The 27,360-nt window shown below is 49.5% G+C and overlaps 9 protein-coding genes across 9 annotated transcripts; 4 read left to right on the forward strand and 5 right to left on the reverse strand.

Moving 5' to 3' along the window:
• Window positions 1-681: 681 nt before the first annotated feature.
• Window positions 682-1,275, forward strand: ASPVEDRAFT_30221 (uncharacterized protein; the record flags this gene model as incomplete). The annotated part of the gene is made up of 3 exons (XM_040810337.1): window positions 682-827; window positions 870-1,084; window positions 1,163-1,275. The coding sequence occupies 3 exons, from the start codon at window positions 682-684 to the stop codon at window positions 1,273-1,275; spliced, it is 474 nt and encodes a 157-aa protein (XP_040669483.1).
• A 716-nt stretch (window positions 1,276-1,991) lies between these two features.
• ASPVEDRAFT_750180 (uncharacterized protein) lies at window positions 1,992-3,064 on the forward strand. The gene is made up of 2 exons (XM_040816278.1): window positions 1,992-2,688; window positions 2,845-3,064. The coding sequence occupies exons 1-2, from the start codon at window positions 2,357-2,359 to the stop codon at window positions 2,978-2,980; spliced, it is 468 nt and encodes a 155-aa protein (XP_040669484.1). The 5' UTR covers window positions 1,992-2,356; the 3' UTR covers window positions 2,981-3,064.
• A 3,306-nt stretch (window positions 3,065-6,370) lies between these two features.
• ecm33 (GPI-anchored protein Ecm33) lies at window positions 6,371-7,673 on the reverse strand (the record flags this gene model as incomplete). Its single annotated transcript, XM_040807064.1, has 3 exons — window positions 6,371-6,662; window positions 6,721-7,558; window positions 7,613-7,673. The coding sequence occupies 3 exons, from the start codon at window positions 7,671-7,673 to the stop codon at window positions 6,371-6,373; spliced, it is 1,191 nt and encodes a 396-aa protein (XP_040669485.1).
• A 4,045-nt stretch (window positions 7,674-11,718) lies between these two features.
• Window positions 11,719-13,050, forward strand: alkA (DNA-3-methyladenine glycosylase II; the record flags this gene model as incomplete). Its single annotated transcript, XM_040807047.1, has 3 exons — window positions 11,719-12,737; window positions 12,803-12,922; window positions 12,987-13,050. The coding sequence occupies 3 exons, from the start codon at window positions 11,719-11,721 to the stop codon at window positions 13,048-13,050; spliced, it is 1,203 nt and encodes a 400-aa protein (XP_040669486.1).
• A 51-nt stretch (window positions 13,051-13,101) lies between these two features.
• Window positions 13,102-14,485, reverse strand: ASPVEDRAFT_43219 (ubiquinol--cytochrome-c reductase subunit 7). Its single transcript, XM_040812767.1, has 4 exons — window positions 14,103-14,485; window positions 13,819-13,927; window positions 13,703-13,756; window positions 13,102-13,514 (listed from the first exon to the last, which is right to left on the reverse strand). The coding sequence occupies exons 1-4, from the start codon at window positions 14,369-14,371 to the stop codon at window positions 13,425-13,427; spliced, it is 522 nt and encodes a 173-aa protein (XP_040669487.1). The 5' UTR covers window positions 14,372-14,485; the 3' UTR covers window positions 13,102-13,424.
• Window positions 14,486-14,991: 506 nt separating this feature from the next.
• ASPVEDRAFT_750571 (putative mitochondrial carrier protein) lies at window positions 14,992-16,528 on the forward strand. The gene is made up of 2 exons (XM_040816282.1): window positions 14,992-15,599; window positions 15,657-16,528. Exons 1-2 carry the CDS (start codon window positions 15,125-15,127, stop codon window positions 16,424-16,426), a joined length of 1,245 nt encoding a protein of 414 aa, XP_040669488.1. The 5' UTR covers window positions 14,992-15,124; the 3' UTR covers window positions 16,427-16,528.
• A 1,798-nt stretch (window positions 16,529-18,326) lies between these two features.
• Window positions 18,327-19,238, reverse strand: ASPVEDRAFT_43223 (uncharacterized protein). Its single transcript, XM_040812768.1, has one exon. The coding sequence runs from the start codon at window positions 18,908-18,910 to the stop codon at window positions 18,734-18,736; it is 177 nt and encodes a 58-aa protein (XP_040669489.1). The 5' UTR covers window positions 18,911-19,238; the 3' UTR covers window positions 18,327-18,733.
• Window positions 19,239-19,336: 98 nt separating this feature from the next.
• ASPVEDRAFT_195484 (ABC1 kinase family protein) lies at window positions 19,337-21,746 on the reverse strand. Its single transcript, XM_040809187.1, has 4 exons — window positions 21,198-21,746; window positions 20,527-21,131; window positions 19,902-20,474; window positions 19,337-19,836 (listed from the first exon to the last, which is right to left on the reverse strand). The coding sequence occupies exons 1-4, from the start codon at window positions 21,614-21,616 to the stop codon at window positions 19,589-19,591; spliced, it is 1,845 nt and encodes a 614-aa protein (XP_040669490.1). The 5' UTR covers window positions 21,617-21,746; the 3' UTR covers window positions 19,337-19,588.
• A 157-nt stretch (window positions 21,747-21,903) lies between these two features.
• Window positions 21,904-27,280, reverse strand: ASPVEDRAFT_63347 (serine/threonine-protein kinase). The gene is made up of 10 exons (XM_040815672.1): window positions 26,611-27,280; window positions 26,416-26,550; window positions 26,333-26,362; window positions 26,199-26,263; window positions 25,714-26,146; window positions 24,835-25,659; window positions 23,891-24,778; window positions 23,630-23,834; window positions 23,126-23,576; window positions 21,904-23,070 (listed from the first exon to the last, which is right to left on the reverse strand). Exons 1-10 carry the CDS (start codon window positions 26,788-26,790, stop codon window positions 22,242-22,244), a joined length of 4,041 nt encoding a protein of 1,346 aa, XP_040669491.1. The 5' UTR covers window positions 26,791-27,280; the 3' UTR covers window positions 21,904-22,241.
• Between the last annotated feature and the right edge of the window lie 80 nt (window positions 27,281-27,360).

Genomic DNA, 27,360 nt, shown 5'->3' on the forward strand with positions numbered 1-27,360 from the left:
CATGCCGGGCAGGGACAGACACGGATGTATTGGTCTGTCCATGAGAACAGATCCTCAAGTATAAACCCCGAGTCACTTCAGGTAACCACATATAACGAGAAAGTAACAACAATGAACCATGTCCCATGATGATCCGAACTACTAGACCCAACCAGACACCTGTTCCACTACTATGTATAGAATATGCCGTGCAGAGACTCCTCTCAACTAAATCGATAATCTCACCCTATCGAGTACAAAAGTACGCCCCGAAGGTTTTGTGTGAAGACGATATTGGGGATTCTGCACAAACTTCCCGTGCACGGGCATTTGCAGGATCTCCAAGCAGATCACCCTTTCGACAGGAGGTGATCCAGAGCCTAATAGCACGAAGCAAGGACTTTCATTCTCCAACCTGACGAGCGCAAGCAACATAATTCTTCCCCAGGTGCCAGAAGTACGCTAGATGTGCCTTGCAATGGATATTTGGGTTTCCGCGCGTGGTTGACAGCTTTGTTGATGCTTGGTTCTGTCTCCCGCATTCAAGGTACATATTATCGACTTACTACACCGGGGAGTACTGTGCTACGATCAACTTCGGCATTCAACTCGACGTAGGGGACGCCGCCAGGATAATCCGTATTCAGATTGAGCCAGGCAAGCCGCGGAGCAGAGCCGAGAGCCATCGAGTAGCCTGCAGCCATGAGTCGAGATCGCCACAGTTCCGAAAGTCCATTCCATCCATCGAGATTGTCGTCTGGAGATCCCAGAGACCGGGTCCCTGCCAATCGTGCATTTGATCAGTTCTGGACGTTTCCATCCCTTGGCTTAAACCCCCCTCCGAGATGGTATGTTATAATGGCATGGATTGCCACTAAGACCTCAAGTAGTATTTGGAATACGCGTTGGACATCTCCAACGGACAAGGCAACACTGCTATCCGTGCTCGGTCACTACCCGGAGCATGGGACAGGAGCCATGTGGCGTGGGCACAATCATCAACCGTTCCTAGCCCAGGAAGGCCTAGAAGGTGCACTCATGGTGGGCGAGCTTCATGAGGCCTCGATCGGTGGCGGCCGATGCTCGAGGATACGTAAAGTACGACGTACGTGTTCGCTTACCGGGCTGTTATCCCGATGATTTACACAATAATTTGTTATGCATGCCACTGTGGTGGAGGTAGGCGGGTCGTACGGCAGAGAGGATAAGATCTGTCAACTGCCCGTCCCCGGATCTAACTTGAATGAGGAGAAAAACCAGGGCCTCAATGGCCCTGATGCCTGTCTGATGATCTGATCCCTCCTCGAGCGCCACGTTTTCCGCCTACGTACTTTCATATGAAATAATTACCATGTTGAGAACTATTACTCGAGTTCCTGGTTCGGTACTTCCTGGCTTTCCTTCTAACAGACCAATGTATGCTAGGCGACGGTAGCTGCAGATGGAGGTTGTCGAACGCTTGGAGGTTGTTGAGAACCATGAGATTGAGGCACATTGATGAAACAAGCCACGATATTTGCGATCAAATGCGTATTCCGATTCCGAGATTGCCCGCAGCAAGATCAGGCACAAACTTCATTGACAAAATACCGCGAACTCTACGGAGTACAATGGCGATGAACGACAGATACAGGCGCGGGGACTGAGGCATTGTGAAATCGCTCGAAGACACCATGGACTACTGAGGCAATCCACGTCTCAGGTGGGGAGGCGCGCTTCAGAAAATATCCGAATGCTGTCTAACTCGCCTGGTTTCGCTTATTCTCCGGGATGCTGCATTGTGGTGCCCCAGAACGCTCAGAACGTCAATGATCCATTGGACTAGGTCGAAAGGCACAGCTACTGTGGGGAGGCCCCGATAGAAGCAAAAATCGAACAGATAACAGTGAGCCTTCACTTCAGCCTTGCAAAACCGCCTGAGGCACGTCATTCACTTCGATAAACTCCAATAAACCCAAAGTCAACGAATGATCTGTATCTGTCAGACGGCCCAGAAAATAACAATTTACTTCGCGGTCGAAGCTGGGCCCGTTCTCGAACTAGGACGACCTAAGAATAGCTCCAGAAGTGAGGAAGCCGAAGAGTGATGTATCAGAATTCAGAAAGCGAAAAAAAAGCACTGATCCCTTCTGGATTTTACGAGCCCTATGTGCTGTCCATATTTTCTCCATACGTGGAGTTCCCAGCGGCTCTTCGTTACCTGTCGACAAACGGCCCCGTTTCACTGTTCAACTTGCTCCCAATCCGCCAACTTGCAGACTGCGAACCAGGGATCCCTGCGTGCAAAGCGCACACTTGATGCAAGATCATATCTATCTGGCCTTTATTGGTCTTTATTTGCCCCCTTCTTTCATGCTGCTGCGCTCCAGCACTCTCAATGGGGTTCTCCGGCGTTTCAGCATTCGCTGGGGTTTGCCGCGTCTCCCACCTAGTATGGTTAAAGACCTGGAACGAAGGAGTTTTATTGATTATTCTCTTATGCGCATGTCCAAGCGCCACCAATTCTGGCTGGCTCGTGCTCGGTTTTGAATCCTGGACTCCAATATGCTTAGTGCTAACCTTCGTCATTCGTGGGTTACCGGGCCGGGTCTGGCATACCCCTCTGAGAGGTACACCACGCCGATCTTCGGCCTGGCATAACAGTGACAGTGCGTATACATTCAAGCTCAGGGCTCCAAGGCCAGTTTTGCATCTAAAGTCACAGCTTCAGTAAGCACTATCTACCCCTGTACATTGCTATTCGACTCGGCTTTACTCAAGGAGTGCCGAGAACGATGCCATACATTGTCGTCGTTTCGGCCTCTGCAGAGTGCAGACCCAGTTCAAGCTTGCTCGTTTCTTCAGCCAGTCATCCTGACAGCTCAGGTCCTATCTGTTAATCTATCATTTCGCACCATTCATCTTTAACCCACGTTCTGGCGAACTGAACACTCGAGAGAGGCCTTGCAGTGGCCAATGCAAGCTTCGAACTCCTCTAATCCAGCGATCTATGATCAACTGACCATTGTTCTTCGGACCCCGCACCCCCCGGTGTGTACTTTGAGTTCCTTCATCCTCGAGAGTCCAGACCGAACTAAGGTTTATTCCGTCTCCCTTGCGGTCGATCCATCCCTATCTTAGCATTTTCCCACCAAGACAGGGTTTAAATCTCAATACACTCGTGCGGGGTTCATCCCCTCGATTTGGGAAAGAATATTCGACCCAGGTGTTCGGTCCATGGAAAAAAAAAAAAAAAAAAAAAAAGGAAAGACATTTGTACCTCTTGTCGGTTCCTCGGTCCTCCTCCGGTAGACCCAAGAATACGTGCTCGGAGCTTCAAGCGCACGCTCTCGTTGCGCAAACGAGAGCATTGATCGAGGCGGAAAGCAGAGCAGGCTTCAGCTTGTGTATGAAAATGTTGGTGCTTCTGCGTACTTCACATCAGCCTACCTGACTTGAGTATTCCACTCAACCTCGCAGGCTCGCAATATGTCTCCAGATCCATCCAACTGCATTCAACCACTAAAACACTTTCAAAACTCCATCGAAATCCTAAATATCGTCAAGCAAGAGGGAAAATAACAGAAAAGTCCTTTTCCCAGAGTCCTAGGACTCGCAGTTCCCGGGCACGCCGATGCACCTCCACCAGCGGCTCCATTCCCCCACCCAGCCCTGAATACATATCCGCACCGTGTTATCACTTCCTACATAGGCAGGCCCGAACCCAACTCACAGATTCGGGATAATCCGTGCATCAGGAGACAGTTTATAGAAAATAGTGGGTCCCCACTTTCCAGTATAGGGCGTTGAAAAACGACCTGTCCATGATCTACCAAGCCCAGCTGGGACTTCATCCATTTGCAGTCAGCATCCTGTCCTTCCTTGGGTGTCCTCCCCGAAGGCAAAATCAATGAAACCACGGTTCGAAGCAAGGCACACACCTTACTAACTGCCCAGAACTTGGTGCGGGCCATACTTCGAAGTCCGTCCAGGATGTTTGACAAATTGAAACAATGTGCTGTCGAGCATCCATACCTTGCTCCTGCGGGCTACGGAACTCATCGAGACCGTAGTCGATGCACTGTTTTTTCTTAGCTGCATCGAGTGGCAACCTGAAGATACTCCATCACTGCATGTCAATCTGATGAAAGAGTAGGAGGGGAGCAAGTTACTGTGGCAACTACAGTAGTCGCCCGCGCGTCCCGGCCCGAGGAATGCAAGCAAGATACACAGCCAACGCGACTCAGACTTTCAAATTCCAATTCAATTGCAACTGTATGCAAGGACTTTGGCTCTTCAGGCGAGAGCTCGAACAACAAACTGAACCAGTGATCGAGATTAGGTCCAGTCCGCGAGGAGGCTGCACAGATTACGTGGTTATACGTACCTGGTCGTCATAATGGTTCGTTCAAGAGGTGCACATCGGCTACATCCAGCCGGATAGAACATTGCCTTGTAGAGGGCTCGAGGCCCAATTTCTTGGTATCTTGGTATGGACAAATCGATGAGCAAGGCAGGAGTTCCCCCGGGGATTCATCGATGTACATACTTAGTAGGTAGTTTCAAGGTGCATGGCTGCGAACCCCTCCCACCTCTATGACCACGTCACACCCAAGCCCAAACCCAAGGTTCAAGGGGTGGAAGGATTGATGAATCTTTCTGGTGAAGGTCCTGCGTGCCTGGCTATGGCCACGGTCTCTGCGTAGTTCATGAACTTGGCCTAGATCCTGGATCCATGCTCGAGGGCAGTTTGGACTCGTACCGTAGGACTCCTGGGTGCCGGGAAAAAAAAAAAAAAAAAAAAAAAAAAAAAAAAAAAAAAAAAAAAAAAAAAAAAAAAAAAAGCTTAGCTTGTAAAGTAACATATACCATATACCAATATCTCATGCGCCCGCGCTAGACGATGCCACAGTACAGTGNGCTTCCTCTTCTGGATCCTTTCTTGAAATGGGCAAAAAAAAAAAAAAGTACCAGACCATATGAGTGACCTGGTAGATGGCCCAAATCGGGTTCGCGGCCACGCGAGAGAACAGTGCCGCAGCGCAGCTATGGCCTCGTTCTCGACTTCTCAGTCCCCCAAGTTGGAAGGTTTCCCCCGAAGGCTACCTTGGGTCTGTGCCTCACTGAATTCGAATTGGAAATGGTTCCCGCTGTCCAGCGGGCCAATAAGTTGGACTGTGGTTGGTCTGGAATGATAAGCCGTTGCCTACAGCGCCCACGATCTAGGAGGGTGCTTGTAGGGGATATAGAGATTGGGGCTCTCGTTGAACAGGTAGCTGTCCTCGAGTATGGGTCTCGGGTCGTCAGATTTCATACGTATAGTCTTGTAGTTAAGGGACCTGGTCAGGTTAATGGACCTTGCAACGTCCACCGGCTGTATAGCGGCCAAGGAGTATACTACAGGCCCATGATCAATTGTTTACAATCTTGTACTCATAGGATATTATTGTGAAGTGTGTTTAATGTCACTCGTGGAGGATCATTATGGCAGGGTTCGACCGGGCTGGGGTATCAGTTGATAAAAGGCTATGATATACCCTCGTGGGTCGCAATCACCGTGAAAACAAGCAACACTGAGGGACGAAAAATAATGCAAAACGAGTACAATATTTAGGCATCTATCATTCAGTGATACGAGCAAGTTAATTTATGAGTCAATATTTGAAGAACAAGTGGTGTCTGTGTTTTGATTATGCCTCAAATGCCAAATATATATATCTGAAATATCTACCCTTACAATTACCAAACGCTACAACCAAAAAATGAAACATTGCTTCCCATGATACGACCAGACAATCATCAAACTGTAAAAGCGAGTATTGCGAATAACTATCTTGTTTGATGGAGTAGTTATTGTAGTGGAAGATATAAAACGCTAGCTTTTCAAGATACAAACGGAAATAGTTTCCCACATGAGATGGCAGACGGCAGTGAAGAACGAATCTTGAAGTTAAGCTCATCGAAATCCGCGTCGTGCAAAATTTACTTAGCGATTGATGTGCGCCAATCGGTGGAAACGCAAAATCGATATAATACTGGATTAGAGGAAGGGTGCTAAGTATGGATATTATAGCAGTACTGTAGTAGAGGGTCATCAAACGGATAAGCATGGACTGCGGAAAGAACGTCTATAAAACAGGTAAAAACAAGATTTCGAGCACCACTGCTCAGAACTTCCACAATACTCGGCAAATTCCACCACGGCCACTAGACCAAGGGCGCTTTCCAACGATCACTGACGGAAGATATTGACGGTGCTCAAAACTTCAATTATTATCATAAGAACCACACGGTACAGATATAAAAAACCCGGTGCTTATTATGTCACTTTACACAACCACGATTGGCGAAGGAAAAGACGGAACTAGAAGACAAAGCTGCATACACGACTAACAGGTATCCATTGGGCAGCTTAGAGAGCATACTGGGCGAGAACACCGAAGACGGCGGCAGCACCCATGATGGGGAGGTTAGCAGCGGTGAGGACAGCGGCACCATCCTGGTCATCGTCGCTGCTGCCACTTCCAGAAGTGCTGGAACCAGAAGAACCGTCGGCAGTGGCGGGGTCCTTGGCCTCGGACTCACACTTGTACTCTCCGTGGATGGTGTTGTCTTTCCAGGAGTTGAACTTCTCACAGCTGAAGTTACCGCTGCTCTGCATGTTGAAACCACCCCTGACGCTCTTGAGGGAAGGAAGAGTAGCCCTGTAAAAGGAAATGTTAGCTCTGAATTTAGCGTCGCTAAACGGTACCGAAAACTTACTTGTCGAAAGCACCGGAGAAGTCGATGGCACCGGTGACGGTTTCGAGCTTAGGGAAGTTGATCGAGCTGAGCTTGTCGTTGCGAGTGATCAAGAAACCACCGTTGACAGTCTCCAGAACGGGAAGGCTGAGGTTGTTGAGGTTGGAGTTGTCCTCGAAAACAAGGTCACCAGTCTCGGTAAGGTTGGGAGCAGCAAGAGAAGAGAACTTGTTACCCCAGAAACCCAGCTGACCCTCAAGCTTCTTGAGAGAGGGAAGAGAGACGGAGCTGACGTTACGGATGGTCAAGTTCGAACCAGAGGCCAAGTTGGGAAGCAAGATTTCGAGATCCTTGTAGTTACCAGCGAAGTTGATCAGGTTGGTGGCGTTCTTGAGGTTGTTCACGTCAACCTTCTCGAGGTCGGTGTTGTCGGTGACGACGAGCTTGCTGACAGAGTTGAGCGAGATTCCGTCCAGGGAAGTCAGGCCAGTGTTGACAATCTGAACGTCATTTGCCTTGGTGACACCCTTGTCGAAGCCGAGGTTCTGGAGCACGGGAAGAGCCTGGAAGTTGATAGAACCGACCTCTGTGAGCTCAGGGAACTTGAGGCTGGTGAGTCTCACAACACCCTCGAGGTGGAAGGTGTCATCGATGGTGGCAAGTTCAGGAGCAGACAGCTCAGTAATGTTTTCGCCGCCGTTGCTGGTCAGAGCACCCTTGATTCTCTGGACACCGTTGATGGTGATGGTGCCACCGAAGCTGGGGTCCAGCTCGACGTCACCGTCGAGAGTCTTGCAGCTGCCGTAACCATCGAGGTCGCTCTGACTCTTGATGGTGATGGTCTTGCCGGAACCACAGTCTGTACCCCCAGTTAGAAACAGCGACCAAGCACAGGAAGCAGGTATTCACTCACCATCGGCGAGAACGGCATGGGCCGCAGCGAGGGCGGGAAGAGCGTACTTGAGGAAAACCATTGCTAATGTCTCTTCGCGAGGGAACAAAGGTTAGTTTTTGGTTTGGTGTTGTGGGAAGTTTAAGGTAGAATCTTCACTCACCGGAAGGTAGATTAAATAGATATGTCGACGGGCAATGCCAGGCCCTATGTGCAGGGAAGTCGAAGCAGAGGCGATGAAGCCGAAGATGGGAAAGAAGGGTAGATAAACGAGTGAAAGAAGGAGAGCTTCAACGAGGGGGAAGCTTTAGGCAGACGTTTCTCGGGGGATGAGAAGACGGATTCGGAAGGCACGGTTTCAATTGGAGAGGAATGAAGGGAAAGAAACAGAAGAAAGAAAGCGAGGGAAAAAAAGGAAGGACTGGATGGTGACTCGCTAGAGGAGGAAAGCAGGCTTTCAGGGAGGACAAGGAACTTGGAAAGGAGTCGTCGTGGCCCAGGAGTGGTTGGTGGACCGCTCTCCTTGCTACAATACCGGGCCACTGTGCATTGTTGTAATTACGGCGGCATTACGCTGATCGTGCTGTGCCTGTCCCAATATCAGTCGCACACAACATTACAAGATCCTCAAACTCCAATTTGTTATTTGTATAACCTTCAGAATTCAGACCGCCATAGATCGCCCTTTCTTGTCCATCCTCATGTTCAGTTAGTTGCTTTATTTGTTGACTGTTGCGGTCGCTGCTCAGACATGATTACACTTCCAGTATTTAGTTAGTGGTACCCACTTCGCCGACTACTTGTTTCAACTTCGCCTGAACGCAGAGAGATTCCCTGACTGATACTACCTCGAAAGTACCTATAAGCGCAGTCAGGTAATATTTATGGAAGCAATAGCTAGTATTATGAGTATTCAGATAATTCGTTCTCAGATTATAACCAAAAACTCCAAAACCTGGCATATATTATTGGACGGAGCCAAAACAACTCGAAGCTCAAATATCAAGCCGTTTCCGTTGCGGTGTTTTAATTGGCTGGTTAGTTGAGATCTCGACACCGACGCCAAGTGATGTACAATTCGAGGACCCGTTCGGTTCATGGCATAGCTAGTACATGAACTTCCAATAATGTCAACATCGAATTTTCTATTCCCGTGCATTCCTCCTCCTGAGCCTCCAGAATATGCCAATACGGTGTCAAATTGTCAGACATTATTGAGGAATGTTGCTATGTATACAAACGGAAAAAATCAAAGGCCGACCGGGGTGGACGCGTCGCCCGGTAAATTTGGGCCAGTGTGGCGGCCCCGCTTTCGACTCTCCTCTTCGTTCGACCATCTGTTGGTATGCTATGCCAACCGGACCCTGGAATTTAGAAACTCAATGCACTATGCAGAGAAACCTTTCGTCTTTGAGGGAAAGTGTATACTCGGTGTAAACAGGTGTTCATCGCCTGCAGCATAATGCGAGGAGGGAGTGTGTTGTTTTCTGCCACGACTCGATCTCGCACTGTTGTTCTCTCATGAGGTCATGGGTCGGCCATTGAACAACAATTGGCCAAATTTATCAAATCATCAACAAATTTCAGGCACAGGTGGGTCGCCATGGCAGCAATTAGCCAATGAAAGCTATTTTGCGGTGAACGCTAAGAATAAAGTGGCAAATCTATGGGGTTGAATCACGTGTCAGCGTCCGGCTGTTGATTGTAATTTGTAACCTCCCGTAACATACATACAATACAGGGACGATACCGCGAAAAACAAAGTCTGTGATCGAGGGAGAGAAAAAAACTTTTGCACGGGGGGCCCAGGACTGGCCGTTCCCAGGAGCTGATTATCGAAAAGTGGCGAAGCAAAAGCTTGGTTGCCAAATGGACCCTATTCAATTGACTCCTTTGATTGTCGACCCATCGATCGCTGTCACCATCGAATCTCTTTTCCGGTACCGTCGACGGCGACGAATCTCGGATGCCGACCATCAACAAGAATGCGCCTCAGCAATGTTCGACATGAATCCGTCAGAAGCTCATTCCATTCTGTTATCAGTGTTCATGAGATGCATGAGCACTGATCGCGACGAGACGGACTCGTCACTCGGCCACTAGTACACAAAAGACCCCACTGATATGTTGCAATCGCAAATCGCAATCTTTGCTGTCAACTTCCAAGTTGTGGTTTTCCGGAAGCAGTGATCGGCCTGCGTCACCCTTATTAAACGAAGTCCCTTTATTGTTTGAAGATCTTGCAGGAAGGTTTCGTCTCGTCTTCCTCATTTCATTTCGCCTCCGATCAACCCGAATTCTCGCTTCCTGACGGCGCCAGTTGTCGATAAACGAAGAAGCTTTCGCAGATACACGCTTGGCACCATTGGCTGTTTGGTGCCTTGTACACGTCGCAAGTCTGTGAATTGGTGATGCGATTGACCGACACACATGTATCACGTATCTTTCCTTCGCTTCGACACGTTCTTGAGCGCCACTTGCGTCGACTTGAGTGGCGGCCGATGGGGCTAGAACTTTGTCCGTTTTATGCACTATTCGCGGCGCTCATCATAAAAACACAGGCTGCAGCTAGCTAACAACTGCCGACTTACCATGCAAACAAGCCCAAACTCTTCGAGTTGTTTCTTCGAAGATTGTTGCTGAACTGACCACAGGCTCGGGGCTTTATTATACTCCGCAAATCCAAAATCCGAGGGCAATCAATACTAATGCTGGTATACTTCGCACACTGCGCGACTACAAGCTGTCTGACTCCCAAATTGCTACCAGATTCAGGGTTCAGCTTCCCGCGCTGGCCTGACGTTTCGGTGCCCGCCAGAGAATGATTGGTCACAACAGGACGAAGCTTTTTTGAATGAAACGTCACAGCAGTGTTTCGTGTTTCACCAGACACCGCACAACCGCGCGATTCGTCCCTCAGAAGACGGACGGCGTCTTGAAGCCAGCAACTGCCGTTGGCCAACGGCGCAAAGATTTCAGCGGTGTGCCAAAGGCGCTGAGATCCGAGTTTGCTGGCAGGGACATAATATACGTGAATAGTGAACACCATCGTTCGTTCATGGCTGATTGATTTTAACCTTGGTCGGCATTCCCGAGGCATCTGACTGCGCAGCGCATATCATCATTGTCGGAGCCCTGGATCTTTGATTACCTCAATATACTTTCAATAACCGCTCTTATCTCGTTGCTCGTAAATCGTACCCGAGGAATCTGATTTGGATCTTTGATTCCTTAAGACAAGGCTCCAACCTGGTGGTGGTCCCAGCCAATTTGCATTGGAATTTATTTTCCGCCCCCCTCCTGGCCCTTTCAGTCAGTACTACGCAGTGCCAGACACACGAGGCGATGCCCGGTGGGCGGTGATACAATACCCCGGCCATAGATATCATAGCGCCAGAGCTGTCGAAGGCTTCGGCCGCTGCAAGGAGGCATTGCAACTGTACACTAACACTTCGTACTTTGTTACAAGGTGCGGGTTATAGTATGTTTGCAAGCACACAGGGCTGCATCGGGGTACTTACAGCCTACTGGCCCAACATGATGCTTGTAGACAGCCTGGGGGAGATCAACACACGGCCCCTTCACTTAGCCCTGTCCGGTGATGTTAGAAATGATAAAGAGCGGACGGGCAATCGAGGCGGGTATGTATAGCCAAGATGGAGATGCTTACGGGAGCAACCCTAGCTCCGGATAGTTATGCGTTATGGACACTCATCCGATGTCGATTCTCAATGTCAACTAAGTCCGAATATCTACTCTGTATCTGTATGTCTGGAGGAGTCCTCGGCTGGCTTAGAGAGCGGGAACGATTATTGATGCAAAGACAGCTATAGTGCCTTGACCTAAATACCAACGTACAACGCCAAATCAAGATCTATTGCCAGCAATGACCTCTGTGCATTAACGTTGTGAGCTGAACAAACTGCGGTTTCAGTTGGTTCTTTGGGTGGCACAAATACGAGATTCTCGTGACTTTCATAAGGATGACCACTGTGGGCCGCTAACTCCGAACCCCAGATTCTGAGAACCAAGCTCTCTCCTCAGAACACTCAAGCAAGCTAAAATAAATATATTCGAACAACTAAACAGCGTTATATATTTCCAAGCCATAGATCTCGAAGGTCGAAATGGCCCTCCGCCGTTCCTCCAGACTGAGCGCAGTGCTCCCCCTCAAACCAACCATTCAAGCACCGCAACCCAGCAACGGAATCACAAAAGCTCGGAAACCATCAACGAAGGAAAAGAAAAAGAAGACACAAACCGTCAAGAGTATAACCTCACATCCCCAATCCGTCCCAGTATCAGACGATGCCTCCGGCAAACCCAACCCAACAACCACCGCACCTCCGCTCAACCCCCTCGTCAGCAACGACAACAATAGCACCACCCCCAGCACAAGTACAAACTACTGGGACAGTCCAGCAACAACAGCAACAACATCGAACACAACACCAATCCCAAACACCCGCCCTCAGACCCCTCCCCCACTCAACCGCCCCGTCGAACCGCACCGAACAAATGCAACCCTTCTAACCCCCCACGGTTCCTCCCTCGTCACCTACCCACCCGGAGCAGCAGACATCTCACCCTCGAAATCCGGCCTGCCACGGCCCACCGCAACAACCGGCACGCTTCTCGAGCAGGCAATCGCACACCTAATAGCCACAGACGCCCGCCTTGAACCGCTCATAAAAGCCCACCACTGCGCACTATTCTCACCCGAGGGCCTAGCCGAGAAAATCGACCCGTTCCGCAGCCTCGTCGGCACGATAATCGGGCAGCAAGTTTCTGGTGCGGCGGCGCGGTCGATCCGTGACAAGTTTGTGGCGTTGCTGTTCGGGCTGAACCACGCTGGGGAGACCCGGGCGGAGGATTACTTTCCTACGCCGGAGGAGATTGTCAAGTGTGATATTGCTACGTTACGGACTGCGGGGCTGTCGCAGCGCAAGGCGGAGTATATCCAGGGGCTTTCGGAGAAATTTGCGAGTGGGGAGCTGAGTGCGCGGATGCTGCTGAATGCTAGTGATGAGGAGCTGTTGGAGAAACTGACTGCGGTGAGGGGGTTGGGGAGGTGGTCTGTGGAGATGTTTGCTTGTTTTACACTTAAGCGGACGGATGTGTTTTCGACGGGAGATTTGGGTGTTCAGTAAGTCTCTCGACTTCTCTGGGGCTCTAGTTAAGGTTCCTTAGGGAGAGCTAACAGTGATATAGGAGAGGATGTGCTGCCTTCTTGGGCAAAGATGTGAGTAAACTCAAGGCAAAGGGAGGTAAGTTCAAGTACATGTCGGAGAATGACATGTTGGAGCTGGCGGCCAAGTTCTCACCGTATAGGTATGTTGATAACCCGAGTCTTGAACCTAGTGACGTGGCGCATGGTGTTTCTCACATTGTTCAGAACCATCTTTATGTGGTATATGTGGCGTGTAGAGGAAGTTGACATAAGTGTCATGACTGGTTGAACGGCGAGCAAGCTGGTAGGTATGTCATGACCTGTGAATATTAGGTAAAGTATGACAGACCCAGGTTTATACTATATCAGTATAGATATAGAGATTATTTAGTTTATATCCGCGATTGGCTTTGGACAGCAGGAAGCGGTCCTCGCACGATATAATCGAACTGGACAAAGTAGGTGAAGAAGGAGAATAAATTTGTACAGTATCAGTACAGGTGGTTTGCACGACGTAAATCCAAAGGCTCAAGCAACATTTGGCAAATGCTCTCTCCGACAGAGCATAAAGCCGAAAGGAACAAATCTTGTATCATCCTATCCCACACGTCTATATCCTAGGGCAGATTTTATATTTTCCACGGTAACATCACACGTAGCCATTTACCGCTTGACGGCAAGGTTGTCGAGGTCCTCACGCTCCTTGTTCTCCTTCTCGATCTGGCGGATAAGGGGGCCCAGGTACTCGACATCCTAGCGACGCAATCAGTATTCACTGCCATTTACAATTAGACAGCATTCCAGGACTCCATTGTATCCATATGAGTGAATTATATGGGGCGTATTGAGGGATTGACAAATCCCGCTCACGGGATTGGTCGATCGCTTATGCGGAGTCCTGGAAAAGCTGTTGGAAGTCGGGTATGCTCAAATCGACTCACCTCGCTAGGCTTGGTGTGCTCCTCGACGGGAAGAAGGGTGTGCGAAACAGAGCACTGTGTAAAAAGGGAGTCTTAGCCAATTGCTTCTCCCACCAATGTCATATAATGAAACCAACCTGGAAAGCTCTGCGGATACGGAAGACACGGTCGTAGGCCTCCTTAGGGGGAAGACGCTTGAGAGCAGTCTGAACGGTCATGTTCTCCTCGGGGATAAGGTCATCGAATCTATTATTCCAGTCAGTTTGATATTGCACTCGACCTGCATTTTGGCGGCCGCGGACAAGCGGAAGCGACAAGGATCGCAATCGACACAGGACCACATTCAACAGTGATGATTGCAGCCATATTCATATTGTCGCCAGGGCCTGTCCTGAGTCCACCAAGGAGAGGAGTTGTGTACCTGAGACCGAGTTTCCTGTAACCAGCAGCGTCGACATACCAGTTGGCAATGGGCTGCATCCAGCGCCTCAGGAATGGGCGCTTGGCAATGTAGTTGGCGATAGAAGGGGCCGACATGGTGAATAAACCGACGAGCAGCGACGGGCGATTCCAATTGACGGTGTGGAGGTGGAGTGGAGGGGGGTTCGCAGGGTCAGTCAAGCTGAACAGAGATGGCCCGACGTTGGTGTGCAAAACGGGAGGTTCGCGGGTGAACTTTCCCAAAAACATCCGATATTGATGCCTTAAATCCAGCCTGAGGCATAAAGACCACCGCCCGTTCCGGTCCATGCACGTGATCCGGTTCTTTTTGGGACTATGCCTCAGGCGGCAATCCGAGCGGCTCCCGCCCGGTGAGGAGAAACCAACTGAAGGCGCTGCAAGTGAAGAACCGAGCGGAGGTGCAGCTAAGGCCTTCGCACATGACTTGGCTGCTCGCTAGCTCTTACGCAACGTTGGAGTCGCGCAACGTCCGAAGAGGACTTTCGCCACATCTCCGACTCCGATTCGACCCTTGGGTTCTCGATCCATTCTCGTCTCTCGTCATTCGACACCTGAGGCTTTGAATTCCCAATCCACCACCCACGATATCCGGCTTCCGAAGTGGGCTTGGGGTATCGGTCGTTGTAATATCACTTGCTCTCGTTCCCTTTCTTTTTTTTTCATCTGCTGTCACAGCTCCGACAAATTCACCAACCCCACGTACTGATCTGTGCATCAGCTATTGCAACCCTAAAATAAAAGGCGGCTCGGCACCACCAGCTTGGTCGATAAATCCTTGGAAGTTGGACCTCTGCGCTTGGCCACCCATTTCCTCCCCCCGAGATTTCCGAACTGCACCTTACCTTCACACCACCTCACCGCGGGTTTTCAGGGCATTTTGGGTTCCGGAGCGGGCACCGATATGCTCGGTTCCGGGATCCCTAATCGGTGAAAAGCATCAAAACGGACTGCTGTGGAACTGCTTGAGCGCTGGCTGCAAGGATGTTTTCAGGAGAACACAACACATCAGAGGCATCCAGCAGCTCTAACGAGCAGAAGGTAGCAGTTCCCGACAGTTCTCCGTCCCAGACCGTTCATATGCCCCCCGCGGTTACGTCAAATCCGAATTTGACCCTCGTCGCCCGCATCGAGCGCTTTGCTGCCCGTGTGCCAGACTGGTACGTCGCTCCATTTTGCGGGGCAAGTGCAGGTGTAGCTTCAGGGATTGTGACATGTCCGCTCGATGTGATCAAGACGAAGCTCCAGGCCCAGGGGGGTTTTGTGCGGCGAGGGAAGATGGTGGAGGCGAGCACATTATACCGAGGCATGCTGGGTACTGGGAGAGTAATATGGAGAGAAGATGGTATTCGAGGCCTTTACCAGGGCTTAGGTCCAATGCTTCTAGGTTACCTGCCTACGTGGGCGGTATATCTAGCAGTTTATGACCGATCACGAGAATACTTTTATGAGACTACTGGTGAGCGCTAAATGTCTTACCTGGCTTTCTGGATCTTACTGACTGTTTTATCTCCAGATAATTGGTGGTTATCGAGAGGATACGCCTCTATAACAGCGGGAGCATGTTCTACCATTGCTACCAACCCCATTTGGGTAATCAAGACACGGCTCATGTCCCAGAGCCTGAGGACCACTACAGAGGGATTTCGAGCTCCTTGGCAGTACAGCGGCACGTGGGATGCAGCCCGCAAGATGTACATGACCGAGGGGTTTCTTTCGTTTTATTCTGGATTGACGCCGGCTTTGCTGGGACTGGCGCACGTTGCTATCCAATTCCCTCTTTATGAATACCTGAAAATGGCATTTACTGGCTACAGTATTGGAGAGCATCCTGATACCGGAAGTTCCCACTGGGTTGGAATCGGTTGTGCAACATTTCTGAGTAAGATATGTGCTAGCACTGTGACATACCCGCATGAAGTACTGCGTACGAGACTCCAAACGCAGCAAAGGACCCAACCGTCTCCTTCACCCGAGGAGATTGCATTCCGGGGAGGGTTGGGGGCCATGGATCCCGCACGAGGTGCAGGGGCATCTTCATCCGACGGCATGCCCAACAAACCTCGTTATTCCGGGATTATCCGTACATGCCAAACGATTTTACAGGAGGAGGGGTGGCGGGCGTTCTACTCGGGGATCGGAACCAATTTGTTTCGAGCTGTTCCCGCCGCCATGACAACGATGCTCACATATGAGTATCTTCGAAAGCTCATCGGACACATGAAACATGAGGGAGCGGCGAAGCTCCGGCTGGAAGAGGAGCAAAACTCCCCAGGAGCGATCTAGATGATTTGATTTATGATATCCTCACCGCCCTTTGATTGACGAATTGCTGCAGCAGGCCTACATTACATAAAGTGGCCGTTGCTTGCCTTTCCTTTACCTTTAGAGCTTATATCCCCCATCTTTGCTAATCGCAGTTGATACCTGAATGGGGTTTGTGCTTCAAATCGGTCCATTTCCTATGTCTGCGGTGTTTTTATAGAGTGATGGGGTTCTTATTCCTCAGCATTAAACACCAAGATTTGTGTTTTATGAGCGCCGTTTTATTACCCCAGAGTCCAGAGATTACGTGCCTCGACGTGTACATATTATACGAGCTATTATTACACCTATTCCCATCTCTCAAATTTATTTATGGTTTTTAAAAGACCGGCCTTGTGCAACTGCATAGTGCGTATAACTAGAGGGTAAGCTAATACATCTCCGTAGTGGATATGGTCAGGTGACTCTTAGTTCCACACAAATCTGTCTGCAGAACAAAAAGCCGAAACTTTTATTGGCAAGCTCAACTTCAGCAAAAACAACCAAACACGCATCACCAGGCTCATACCCATAATTATAGGCAAGGCTTTGTCGATAAAATGGACTGAGTCATTTTACTTGCTAAAACAATAAGCGCCAGCATCAATTGCAAAAGGCGGCTTATTTCCTTTTGCAATTGACGCGACGCCATTGCGCAATTCAACCAACTGTGTGCATGCAATTCGTCTGCCCAAAATACTTCCCACGAGAGGACCTTGACCTGGAATGGCCTCCGCTCTTCAGCAAGATTCTCAATTATCCAAAGGGTAGAGCGATGAACCGCGTCGCTACCGTTGAACAGTCAATCGATTGCCGACTCATTCGAACAGACTTTCCATATCGTGTCACTCTTATGAGAGAGAAGCTCCAGATAACTGAGGGGCTTTAGTTCCTGGGGCGTTGGGTCTAGGATATCATTACTATATACCGTGCACCCGTTATCTCCGCTGTTATTTTCAGCTGTCGACGTACCGACCTTTTAGGTCGTTCTTTCCTCTTCGGCATTTGCAATGCCAATCGGTCTGAGGGTCTGTTGCTCTGCTTTCCGATACATGAAATCACACTCGAAGGCGCTGCAGAACGGTCTCTAGTGCAACATGCGAATTTCTGCTTCGTTTTTGTGCGAGCAGCGTCGGTTTCGCGTGTCGTTACGCGCTTCCCGTTACTCTTACAACACCCGCTCTCTTTGTTGCCTGAGAATGCGGTGGGGAAACTCACCAGGGTGTCTTTATCTGGTGTTTCATTAAAAGCCAGAATGTTGTTGGTATGATGGCTCCTGTGGCCGAGCGGGTTTGCGCACCCGCTGGGCCACCGGAGCGGCGCAAGGAAAGGTGCGGTGTTCTCGGATTCGATCTCTAGCACAGGGTTCGAATCCGAGAACCGCATCTTTTGTTGTTCTTTTTAGCACCACCTCACTGGAAACATTGGGCAGGACGTTTTCGCCCAGGGATATGGGGCGAACACAAAGATTATATTTCGGCCATGGAACCTGGACTACGTCCCTCCGGCCACTAATACTCGATGGAGACTGCGACGTGCTATTTCTGTTGAGCAATAAATGTCCAGAGTTAAAAGGCTGTAATAGAAGCCGTCGCATGGTATGAGAACACTAACATTTGGAACTAGTGCTTTGAACCCTCCTCAATCTGGTGTTTCTTGAGAACGAAGGCTCAATATATGTTCGCACATATAAATGTCCTGATGGTGAGAATGAGAGCGTGATGCTGCTTTCGCCGACGCTCTAGATTCATCCTGCGACTACAGTATTTTTCTGAGCCTTTTCTTACAGTACACATCAGCTCGAGACCCTTCTCTGGGATCTCGTTTTTTATAAAACAGGTAAGAGCCACGTTGGGGAATGATTCTCTTTAAAAATTCCGTCTCTATTCCATCCTTGCACATACCTCTTCAATGCCTCGCGAATCCACCATGATGAATCTTTACATAAATGGAGATCCTGTTCGTCCAAGACGGCTGGAGATGACCATTCATACACTGAAAATTCTGATACGATCTCGAGCTTCCATTATTGCCTTCTTGATATCCTCGCTATTCCCTCGCTGACTTGTTCAAAGATTCTCCTAGGTAAGAACGGCTGTAGCATTAGGCAGTAATACCCGTAGCCCAGCACTATAAATACAATAAAAAACATTACGCACAGAGGATCATTCATACAAGTAATCAATTATAAATCAAATGAATAATATCACAACCCAAACTCCATCAACTCCAAAAAAAAAGTAAGAAAAAAGAAAAATAAGTATGCAGTCCTAAAAGGGAAACAGAAATTCACCTCTCCCTTCCCTTCCCCTCCTCCAAAACCCTTTTCACCCATTCATCCTGCCTCTGCTTCTTCTGCACCGAAGTCGACGACGAAACTGGAGACCCAGACTCGCTGCCGGAATGGGCTCCTCTCCGCGCAGAATTGATCGAGTAAGCGCAGTAAGAGCACAGCACGACGGCCATTGTGAATGCCGCGATGGGCGCGTTGAGGGCCTTTTATTGGAGTTAGTTAATCTAGCCTTGTTCTAGCTCTAGGAATACGGGAGTTGAAAACCGTTGGCCTGCTCGGGAGGAAGAAACAAGGTAAGGCAAGGCAAGGCAGGGCGAAGGTTAGGAGGTTAGGTTTGGTGCGTGGGGGCTTTGTTCAAGGTATACTTACGCCTGTGGAACGGCCGAGGGGTTTCTTTGTCATTGTATTTAGACTATCTCATATGTTGTGGTGGTTATTGTGGGTTTGGCATGGATTGCGTGTTTGTCTGGAGTGCAGGAGGTCGTGGTTTGATGTTGTTGGTGTCCTTGCCGCGGTGGAGATTTAAGCTGAAGGAGCTAACGGTGGGCTGGAACCAAGAAGCCATCTACAACAAAGACTAGGTTTATTATTGATATCGCATGTGCTTCGTCACTTTAACAGGTTCAAATTAAAGCAAATCTATATACATTCTACTAGTCCAAATCTAATACCCAACATGTACGGGGATTTTCAGATAGCCAGAAACACATCGTCTAAAGAATCCAGACAAAAAAGAAAGGCAGGGGAAGGGTGAAAGTAAACGCCACGCCATAATGCACAGCTATAGAGAAAAATTAAAATAGTACAGAGGTGCGATGTAGGTACTCAACATATTCGTGATCAACATGGGACTACAATAGTCCTAAGCGGCTCTTCAGCGACAGTACGGTTTCATACACGGAAAGCTTCAGCTCAACGCGAAGAAACTTCGTCCAGGCACAGAGAAAGCGCCAGAAGTTTGATGGTCGCAGCAACCCACCCCTCTCATGGACGATGTCCATCTGTTCCTCGAAAACAGTGCGGGTCGCGTAGCGGGCAAGAATGAGGAAGGTTCGCACAGGGCCTTGTCGGGTATGGAGATTCTCGTCGAGACTGCGGGCTATAAGGAGTGTCAGTGAGTTGGATCTTCAGGATACTCAGATATAGTCGTCATGGGGAACTTACTGAGATCATTCGTTTTAAGAATTAGGAGCATGATCCGGGGCACCTGGCCCAATAGCTCCACTAGCTGCTGCAGCATGCCATCACCGAGGGCGCCAGAGATATGTTCCTTCTCCGATTCAGTGCGAGTTGAAGTGATACTTTGTTGTGTCAAAACAGCGTAGTCTCTGCCAGTGATTGCGCTTGCAAAGAGAGGAAACTGCTCATCTGTAACACCAGCTACCTTGCGCGAGTATTCCCGCATACGAGGTTCATCCGCTTCAATAACAGAGAGCCAAAGTTTAGCATAGTTGCGGCGCGTTTCACGAGCAATGTCACGATACAGGCCATGGTCATAGAGGATAATGTCGAAGTTGTGATGCTTTCGGTTGGAGTTCTTGCGGATGGCAATATTCCCGCCATGGGGATCGCAGTGCAAGGGCGCATCGTCGCCGAAGATCATCTCGTTGAAAATATGAGCAAGTGCTGCCGAAACCTCGTCCCGGTCAATATGGTTGGCATCCAGGAATTCCAGGTCGTCAGGTCGCGCACCCGTCAAGAACTCCATGACGAGGATACGTTTCTGGGCCGAAACAACTAGAAGATGTCAGAATATTGGCGCAAACTTATAGTAGATGGGTAGAAATACCTCCTGGGATCACCAAAGGAGCATCCGAGTGTTTCTTGAAGTATTCGCTCGCTCTGTTGGCATTTTCCGCTTCCATGCGGAAGTCCAATTCCTGCGGCAACGAGAAATCCATTTCTTTTGAAAGCCATTCCAAATCGTACTCCGGGAAGAACTTCTTCAACATCGAGAACGTCATTCTCGTTAGAGCCAGGTCGAGTGGCGCCCATTCCGCCAATGCTGGATGTTGCACCTTAACTGCAACTTTCTGGCCAGTTCCTTTCAAAGTTCCAATATGTACCTGCGCCAGCGACGCAGCACCAATCGGGGTAGGTTCAAACGTTTCAAAGAGCTCGTCGATCCGTTTCCCAGTATCCGCAACAAACACTTGCTCGATCGACTCAATTGACGAAACGGGGCACTTGTCCTGAAGTGGGACGAATGTCGTCGTCCACTCCAGCGGAAGTAGGTAGCCCATGCTACTCAAATGTTGTCCCAGTTTTATGAAGATCGATCCGTTCTTTTCCAGCACACGCAGTGTCCGCTCAGCACAACGTTTGTGGCAGGCGCGAATCACCTCGCTCCGTTCTTCGGGAGTGGCGGTCTCTTGTTTGAGGGTTACTCGGTAGCTAAGGCACAGTAAAACGCGTCAGAATACTTTTCACGTATCATATGAACTAGAACAACCAACTTACTCATTGATACAGACTGCCAACGTGCCAACGACTCTCCCCGAGCGCTCTGCAGCGCGGTAAATGTGTCGAGCATCATCGGAAAATGTAACAGCCCCAACGGCAATGACTCCTCCGATTATTCCATACGTAATCCATTTCTTTCCAGACTTGCCAGTATTAGACTGCTTCTTCCCCCCCTGGGCGCTCGTTCTCTCTTGCGATTCCGATAAACGGAATGTCTTAGTAGAAAAGGGCGCTCGGGAGTCGCGCGGCGAGAAATTCGGAGCATTCGATGGGGACAACCTAGATGTCCATACACTGGGGAATGCGCGTGTATCCTGGCACGCAAGCCCCTTGGGAGCAGAACCTGAGGTATATCCAACGACGGACGTCGGGTTAAAACCGAGAGCCCGTAGTGGGGTGCGGAGTGCCACCCTCATACCGGGCACGAACAATGCCGTGTAGAGCGCGACCACAAATCAAATATAGAAGAGAGCCAGACGATGTCTTTCATCCGTGCCACCCTAGGGCCATTGAGCGATTGAAGGGGAGGAGAGAAGGGAGTTGCAAGGCCGATGGCGGAAGAGACAAAAAATTGTCGCGTGGCCGTTGCGGCGCAGATCGTGGCATTTTCGTCTTGCAGCCCCGGAACTCGCCGCGCCCGAATCGCGCGCCACTGTTCTTCACATGCGGGATCTACGTTGTTCTGTGGACTGGCTACCAAGGTAAGTAGTTGAGTGTGGACGCAATATTCGTTGATATGTGATGTGACAGCGTCCCCTGCAAGTGATATGAAAACTGCTACTATCTACATACACCTATAGGTGCCCATATCTCTCGCCCAACCAGTCAGCGAACCGACCAACTGCCGTATTGCAAACCCAAGGAAAACATGGACAGAGAAAGGAAGAGACAAAAAAGAAAAAAGAAAACGCCTCCAAATGCACCTGTAGGATGCAAAGACTCGTAGCAGCCCAACATAACGGAACACTACAACGAGTCTCTTTCAACAAAGGGAAATATAATAATGAATAGACAAGTTAGTTTTAGACCACCATATTTATGCTATGGTGCTCGCTCCGTATCTTGCTGTGTCAACCGCCGCCGCCGTGGGAGAATCGAGGGCCGACGAGATATGGAGCTCGACGGTCGATTATCGTCGTCAGCTAACAGTTCAACATGCGACAGTCTATTGGCCACTCCGCGAGGTATCCTGTTTCTTGAAGCGCCAGAACCTCCGTTGACACCCCCTGCAATACCCGGGGATGGCCCATCTCTGCTCCCAGGGCGGAGTGCCAGTGCAGAGCCACTGAGTGCAGTGCGCGGGCGCCGTTGTGTTTCTCGACTATCGAAATATCCCTTGGGCTGGTTCTGTCTGCTCATTTGGGGAGTGACAGGAGCAGACTGGTTGGCAAGAAGGCCAGGGGGAGTTGCAGCGGTGCTTCCCCTTCTAACATTTGGTTTGAGCTTACCTAGGCCATACGAGTCGCTCTTCTCGTTGGACTGGATAAGCTTGCCTGCCATATCGCGGACAAGAATTGCAGGATCATGCTCGAGTTCTCGAATCGCATCCAAGAGTCCGTATCCTTCAAGTAATCCACTCTGTTCCTCGCTCGAGTCGCAAATGCTGGATATGATGCGCAGAAGATTCAAACGAACTGCAGCCTTGTGATGGTGCAGCTTCTGTCCTATCCTGCTAAAAAGATCTGGGCGCGCCAGAGTCGACGCGATCGGAGGGCTGAGTCTGAGAAGCTTTTGAAGAGGCTCAAGGATGTTCTCAAACGCGTTTGCTTTCGACAATGTCAGGCACCTTATAATTGCATCGGTAAACGAGGGCTGGTCATAGCGATGCTCCAATAGGTGCTCTTCAACCTTGGCCGTCTCTTCTTGAAGCCTGTTGCAATCCAATTAGTTTACGACGCTTTACGCGGTCGAAAGACACCACATACCATATAAAGATAGCATCTAATGCGGTCACCTGCCAATACGGATCCGAAAGTAAGGAGATGTAAAACGCAAGACCCTTGTTCCGCCATAGCTCCCGGCGACCGACTTTCCCAGAATGAGCCATATCGCACAGGATAGGCAACGCGAATTCCTTGAGTGGTCGTTCGGTTTTCACGATTTTCTGGAGTAAAGGCACGATGCCATTCAAAGCGGCATCTTCTTGTCGTGACTTATTGAGGCGACACATGTTATAAATCGTATTTAGAATCTGGTTGGAAACCTCCCGGAAATGTGGGCGTTTCATAGTTGAGCGTAAGAGGTCGCTCAACACGTCAATCGCGTTCGAGTTCTGAAGGGAGTCGAGTACCGTTGATAACATAGATAGGTTTTTGATGAACTTAAGCATAGTTATTTGGTGGGCAGGCGTCATGCGCTTCAACTCCTTCAATACCCCTAGTGTCATGGTCAGCGAAAGAAGGCAAGACCAAGCTTCTGAAAAGACTTACTATGTAGAACTGTGCGCTCAGATACCATCTCCTTGACGTGGTTTTCGGCCTGCGAGAAAATAAAGAAGATATTTGCGATACGTCCCTCAACGATTTCGGCGAAATCGCCCTCTTCGTCTAGTACTCGGCTCAAAACGAGAGATAAAGGATCCAAAACAGCACTGCGAGACAAAATCCTACAAAAGTCGTTCTTCGGAGTAGAACCCTGCTTATTGTCAACCACGAGCTTAATTAGAGGGGAAGGTCATCGGGATAACGCACCTGCAACTCAAAGACACTCCAGATACCGTTTACCCCGACCAGAACGAGGTCCCGTTCATCCTCATAGTCGTCCTCCAAGAACTCAACCAAGACGTTCAAACCTCCTGCACTGACAAACATCTGGAGAGTTAGAGTTGATGTTTGATACATCTGCTGGACAAACGCTGCCGCTTCAAGCCGTATTTCTGTAGGATACTTTTTCGCGGCAAACTCGTTGATAATGGGAATGCCTCCTACAAAACAGAGGTTCTCCTGTATCTCGTAGTCATCATAGATAATCGCATTCACGATTTTCAGTAGACATAAGGTGATATCGCGTCGACGGCATAAGTCAAGGATTTCTAATATCGGCAGCATACCATGTGCGCTAATGATGATATTTTTCGTTTCTGGGAAATCGCAGAAAACAGCCAGGAGTTGCTCGGATATTTCTCCCAGTACTTCTTCATCCTGTGACGTTTTCAAAGACCCAACCAACCCTTCTACTTGGTTTCGTAGTCGAGCATGTTTGTCACGTGCGATATTGGCCTCGAGATCCGTTTCGTCGAGCCCTTCTTCGAGCTGTGCAAAAGGGTCGTCCTCGTCATCTTGGTCACCTAGCCAAGAGTTGTTGTTTGATAGTTTCGAGTTTAGCATCAGAGTACTCTTATTTGAGCTGTCATTGCTCTCAGTTCTGCCCAGCGTGACCCCATCCACGCCTAGAATATCAGAGAAGTCCTCGTCGTTCTCATTCTCGGCAAACTGCTGGATTTCGACGGCACCACGGTATCGCTTTACGGATATCTGTCTTCCAAGTTGAGGTTGATCTTCTTGGTCTGATGAGCCTTGATACCGGACAACTTCTCTGGACCTTGCTGGCTCTGGCGAGTCTGTATTATCATCGCTCTCCTGGAGGGTGTTAGTTGTTTGATCGCATGCCCTATATGTGACTGCGGTGTACTCACTTGAAACGCACTTATCTTGCGGTCAAGAACGTCTTCGTTATCTATAATGATATCCGAATAATCTTCAACCGAATTCTCCTTGTAAAACCCCGGCGGACGTTGTTGCCGAATAGGAGATGACGAATTCTGAATCATTTGCCCACCATGACTTGGGTTTATGGAGGTATTCAAAGGTGGACCGCGCCTCATCTGTGGTCCGTAATGTGCGCTCTGAGTCTGTGGCGTTCCCGTGCCTGTCTGCTGAGAGGGTGAAGGTCGAATTGTCTTGAGGGGATCTGGTTCTCCGGCCTGCAGAGATCTCCCAAAGGGGTCGTCAAGCTCCTCAAAGCTGTCGTCGGACTTTAAAACCGTGCCATCGAGTGATGCGAATGCTTTTAGTTTCTCGGAGGAAAGCATTCCTCCGAAGTTGTCATGTGGTCGGAGGTGAGGTAGCTGTAAGGCACTTGGAGAAATAGCAGTGGCAAAATCATCATCCCAGTTGTCTTCTTCCGTAGAATTAGGTGACCTGAATCTATCTGCGACATGTCTGGATACTGGGCTTGGAAGCGTGTCTTTGGTTGGGGTGTACCGAGTATCGAGCCGTAAAGATGGTGGGTTTTGGCTGTCACTTCTCCCTCTCCTCGAAGCAGCTGGCTCAGGCGACCGCAGGGCTTCGTTCCATTCTTGGACACTTTTCACAGCTTCCTCATACTCAGTTGACTTTTTAGGAACTACCGAATCGGATCTTCGGGCATTGACGATCCATGGGTGTTTGAGAAGCTTTCGCGCGGACACACGAAGGTTGGGATCTTTCTGAAAACACTGCATCAAGAAGTCTTTTACAGCCTATAATAACATTAGTAAACGAGTATCACCGGCCGTAGAAAGTAGCAAACTCACTGGAGAGGCGCCTTGCGGGAGAGGAGGATGGTCGTCATTAACGATGCGGAAAAGAGCTGGCATAGGTTGAAGGTTATAATACGGAGGTTTTCCTTCAAGCAACTCAATGACGGTACACCCAAGACTCCATATGTCTGACGCAGTCGTGGCGCCTGATAGTTCAATTACCTCGGGGGCCATCCAATACGGAGTGCCGACAACGCTGGATTCGCTTAGTCCGGTCGTTCGACTAGCCACGCCAAAATCCGCGAGCTTGACAAGACCCTCCTTTGTTGTGAGAATATTTGCCCCTTTGATGTCTCTGTGGATAACACCCTGGTCATGGAGATAAAGAAGGCCGTGTAGGACCTGGGACATATACACTCCGACCAGGGTCTCTGGGAAACGTCCGAAATTTTTGGCAATGGAATGTAGAGAGCCATTTTCGCAGTATCTGATCCGTTAGTAGCTGGGTCTTTCTCTTTCTCGAGAGGGTCCGAACGTACTCAAGAATGATGTTGAGAGTCTCGATCGATTTTACAAAGCCATGATATTTCACAATGTTTGGGTGCTGTTGTCTATCGAGTTAGTGGATGTTGCAAGCATAGATGATCCCACCGCAGGATATATTGACTCATACGTCCAAATTCTTCAGGAGATCGATCTCCAACTATATCACATATCGTTAGCAGGTAACGTGCGTAACCACAAAAGACATCGTACCATGATAACCCGCAGTTCACTCTTGGGCAAATCCACGAGCTTGATTTGTTTCACAGCAACGGTTTCCCCTGTATTCCAGTTAAGTGCCCTGTATACCGACCCGAACGCACCACGACCCAAGCAGTCACCCAGTTGCTGCGGAAATCACCGTCAGTTTCGATGCCCAGGGCCACAGACTCAGGGGGCTGAACATACATAGTCCTTGAGTTCTGCGACATCTTTCGCCGAAGTCTTTCCCATCCTGTCATCCTTTGGTTTCTCATCTCTTTTCGAAGGGCTGGAGCCGAGTCTCGTGAGGCGTCCTTTAGCGGGCGTGCCGGACATTCTGGAGGCCGGGGCGTGCCCCTCGGCCCCCTCGTTGGACCGCGACACCATGACCGGTCAAGGTCAAAATGAATATTCCTCCACGGAGCTCGGTTCAATCAAAAATATCGCCTTGGGTTGTACAATCTCGAGCACGGAGCAAAGGAAGGAGGAAAAGGCAGGCGCCGGGGAATCGATCGGATCGCTCATATCAGCACGCTCGCTGCGTAGCGGGGCCGGGATTGTTAGTGATACTCAAGGACTGGAAGGCAAGTGGAAAGAATGCAGAACAAGAATACACATATATAATGTAGGCGACTCAATAAATTAAATTTCTGGGGAGGGGGTTAAAAAGGACATACCGGAGGGATCCTTGATCTTGCAATCACGAAGCCGCGCTGAAAAAACGCGACAGGCCACATGGGAACCTGACCCTTTTTTTTTTTATCTCAGCCAGAGCCACGGATTGTCGGCAGATCCTCAGGGACAGGGATGGAAATTAAACAGATAGTCGTACTCCCTAGTGTTGTCCCTCTGGAGCTGAACCTTGGGAACAATGAACTAGCGGATGTTTTGAACTCTCCCTTCTCCAGTCTCCACAGGCCGCGACTGTTTGAAGCATGACGCACTGGCCGGCTGCTT

The sequence above is a fragment of the Aspergillus versicolor genome (assembly GCF_001890125.1).
Source record: "Aspergillus versicolor CBS 583.65 unplaced genomic scaffold ASPVEscaffold_6, whole genome shotgun sequence".
Classification (NCBI taxonomy): Eukaryota; Fungi; Ascomycota; class Eurotiomycetes; order Eurotiales; family Aspergillaceae; genus Aspergillus; species Aspergillus versicolor.

Excerpts from the sequence above, each read along its gene's own strand:
- ASPVEDRAFT_195484 (XM_040809187.1), bottom strand. The coding sequence starts at position 21,616 with ATGAGGGTGGCACTCCGCACCCCACTACGGGCTCTCGGTTTTAACCCG. Across the intron at positions 21,132-21,197 it reads TTGGCAGTCTGTATCAATGA|CTACCGAGTAACCCTCAAAC; the intron begins GTAAGTTGGTTG and ends ACTGTGCCTTAG. Across the intron at positions 19,837-19,901 it reads TCTTAAAACGAATGATCTCA|CCCGCAGTCTCGACGAGAAT; the intron begins GTAAGTTCCCCA and ends CACTCCTTATAG.
- ASPVEDRAFT_43223 (XM_040812768.1), bottom strand. The coding sequence starts at position 18,910 with ATGGCCGTCGTGCTGTGCTCTTACTGCGCTTACTCGATCAATTCTGCG.
- ASPVEDRAFT_63347 (XM_040815672.1), bottom strand. The coding sequence starts at position 26,790 with ATGGTGTCGCGGTCCAACGAGGGGGCCGAGGGGCACGCCCCGGCCTCC. Across the intron at positions 26,551-26,610 it reads TCGCAGAACTCAAGGACTAT|CAACTGGGTGACTGCTTGGG; the intron begins GTATGTTCAGCC and ends TGATTTCCGCAG. Across the intron at positions 26,147-26,198 it reads ACTCTCAACATCATTCTTGA|ATACTGCGAAAATGGCTCTC; the intron begins GTACGTTCGGAC and ends CTAACGGATCAG.
- ASPVEDRAFT_43219 (XM_040812767.1), bottom strand. The coding sequence starts at position 14,371 with ATGTTTTTGGGAAAGTTCACCCGCGAACCTCCCGTTTTGCACACCAAC. Across the intron at positions 13,757-13,818 it reads GTATCCGCAGAGCTTTCCAG|TGCTCTGTTTCGCACACCCT; the intron begins GTTGGTTTCATT and ends CTTTTTACACAG. Across the intron at positions 13,515-13,702 it reads AGCACACCAAGCCTAGCGAG|GATGTCGAGTACCTGGGCCC; the intron begins GTGAGTCGATTT and ends TTGCGTCGCTAG.
- ASPVEDRAFT_750180 (XM_040816278.1), top strand. The coding sequence starts at position 2,357 with ATGGGGTTCTCCGGCGTTTCAGCATTCGCTGGGGTTTGCCGCGTCTCC. Across the intron at positions 2,689-2,844 it reads CATCTAAAGTCACAGCTTCA|GTCCTATCTGTTAATCTATC; the intron begins GTAAGCACTATC and ends CTGACAGCTCAG.
- ASPVEDRAFT_750571 (XM_040816282.1), top strand. The coding sequence starts at position 15,125 with ATGTTTTCAGGAGAACACAACACATCAGAGGCATCCAGCAGCTCTAAC. Across the intron at positions 15,600-15,656 it reads ATACTTTTATGAGACTACTG|ATAATTGGTGGTTATCGAGA; the intron begins GTGAGCGCTAAA and ends TTTTATCTCCAG.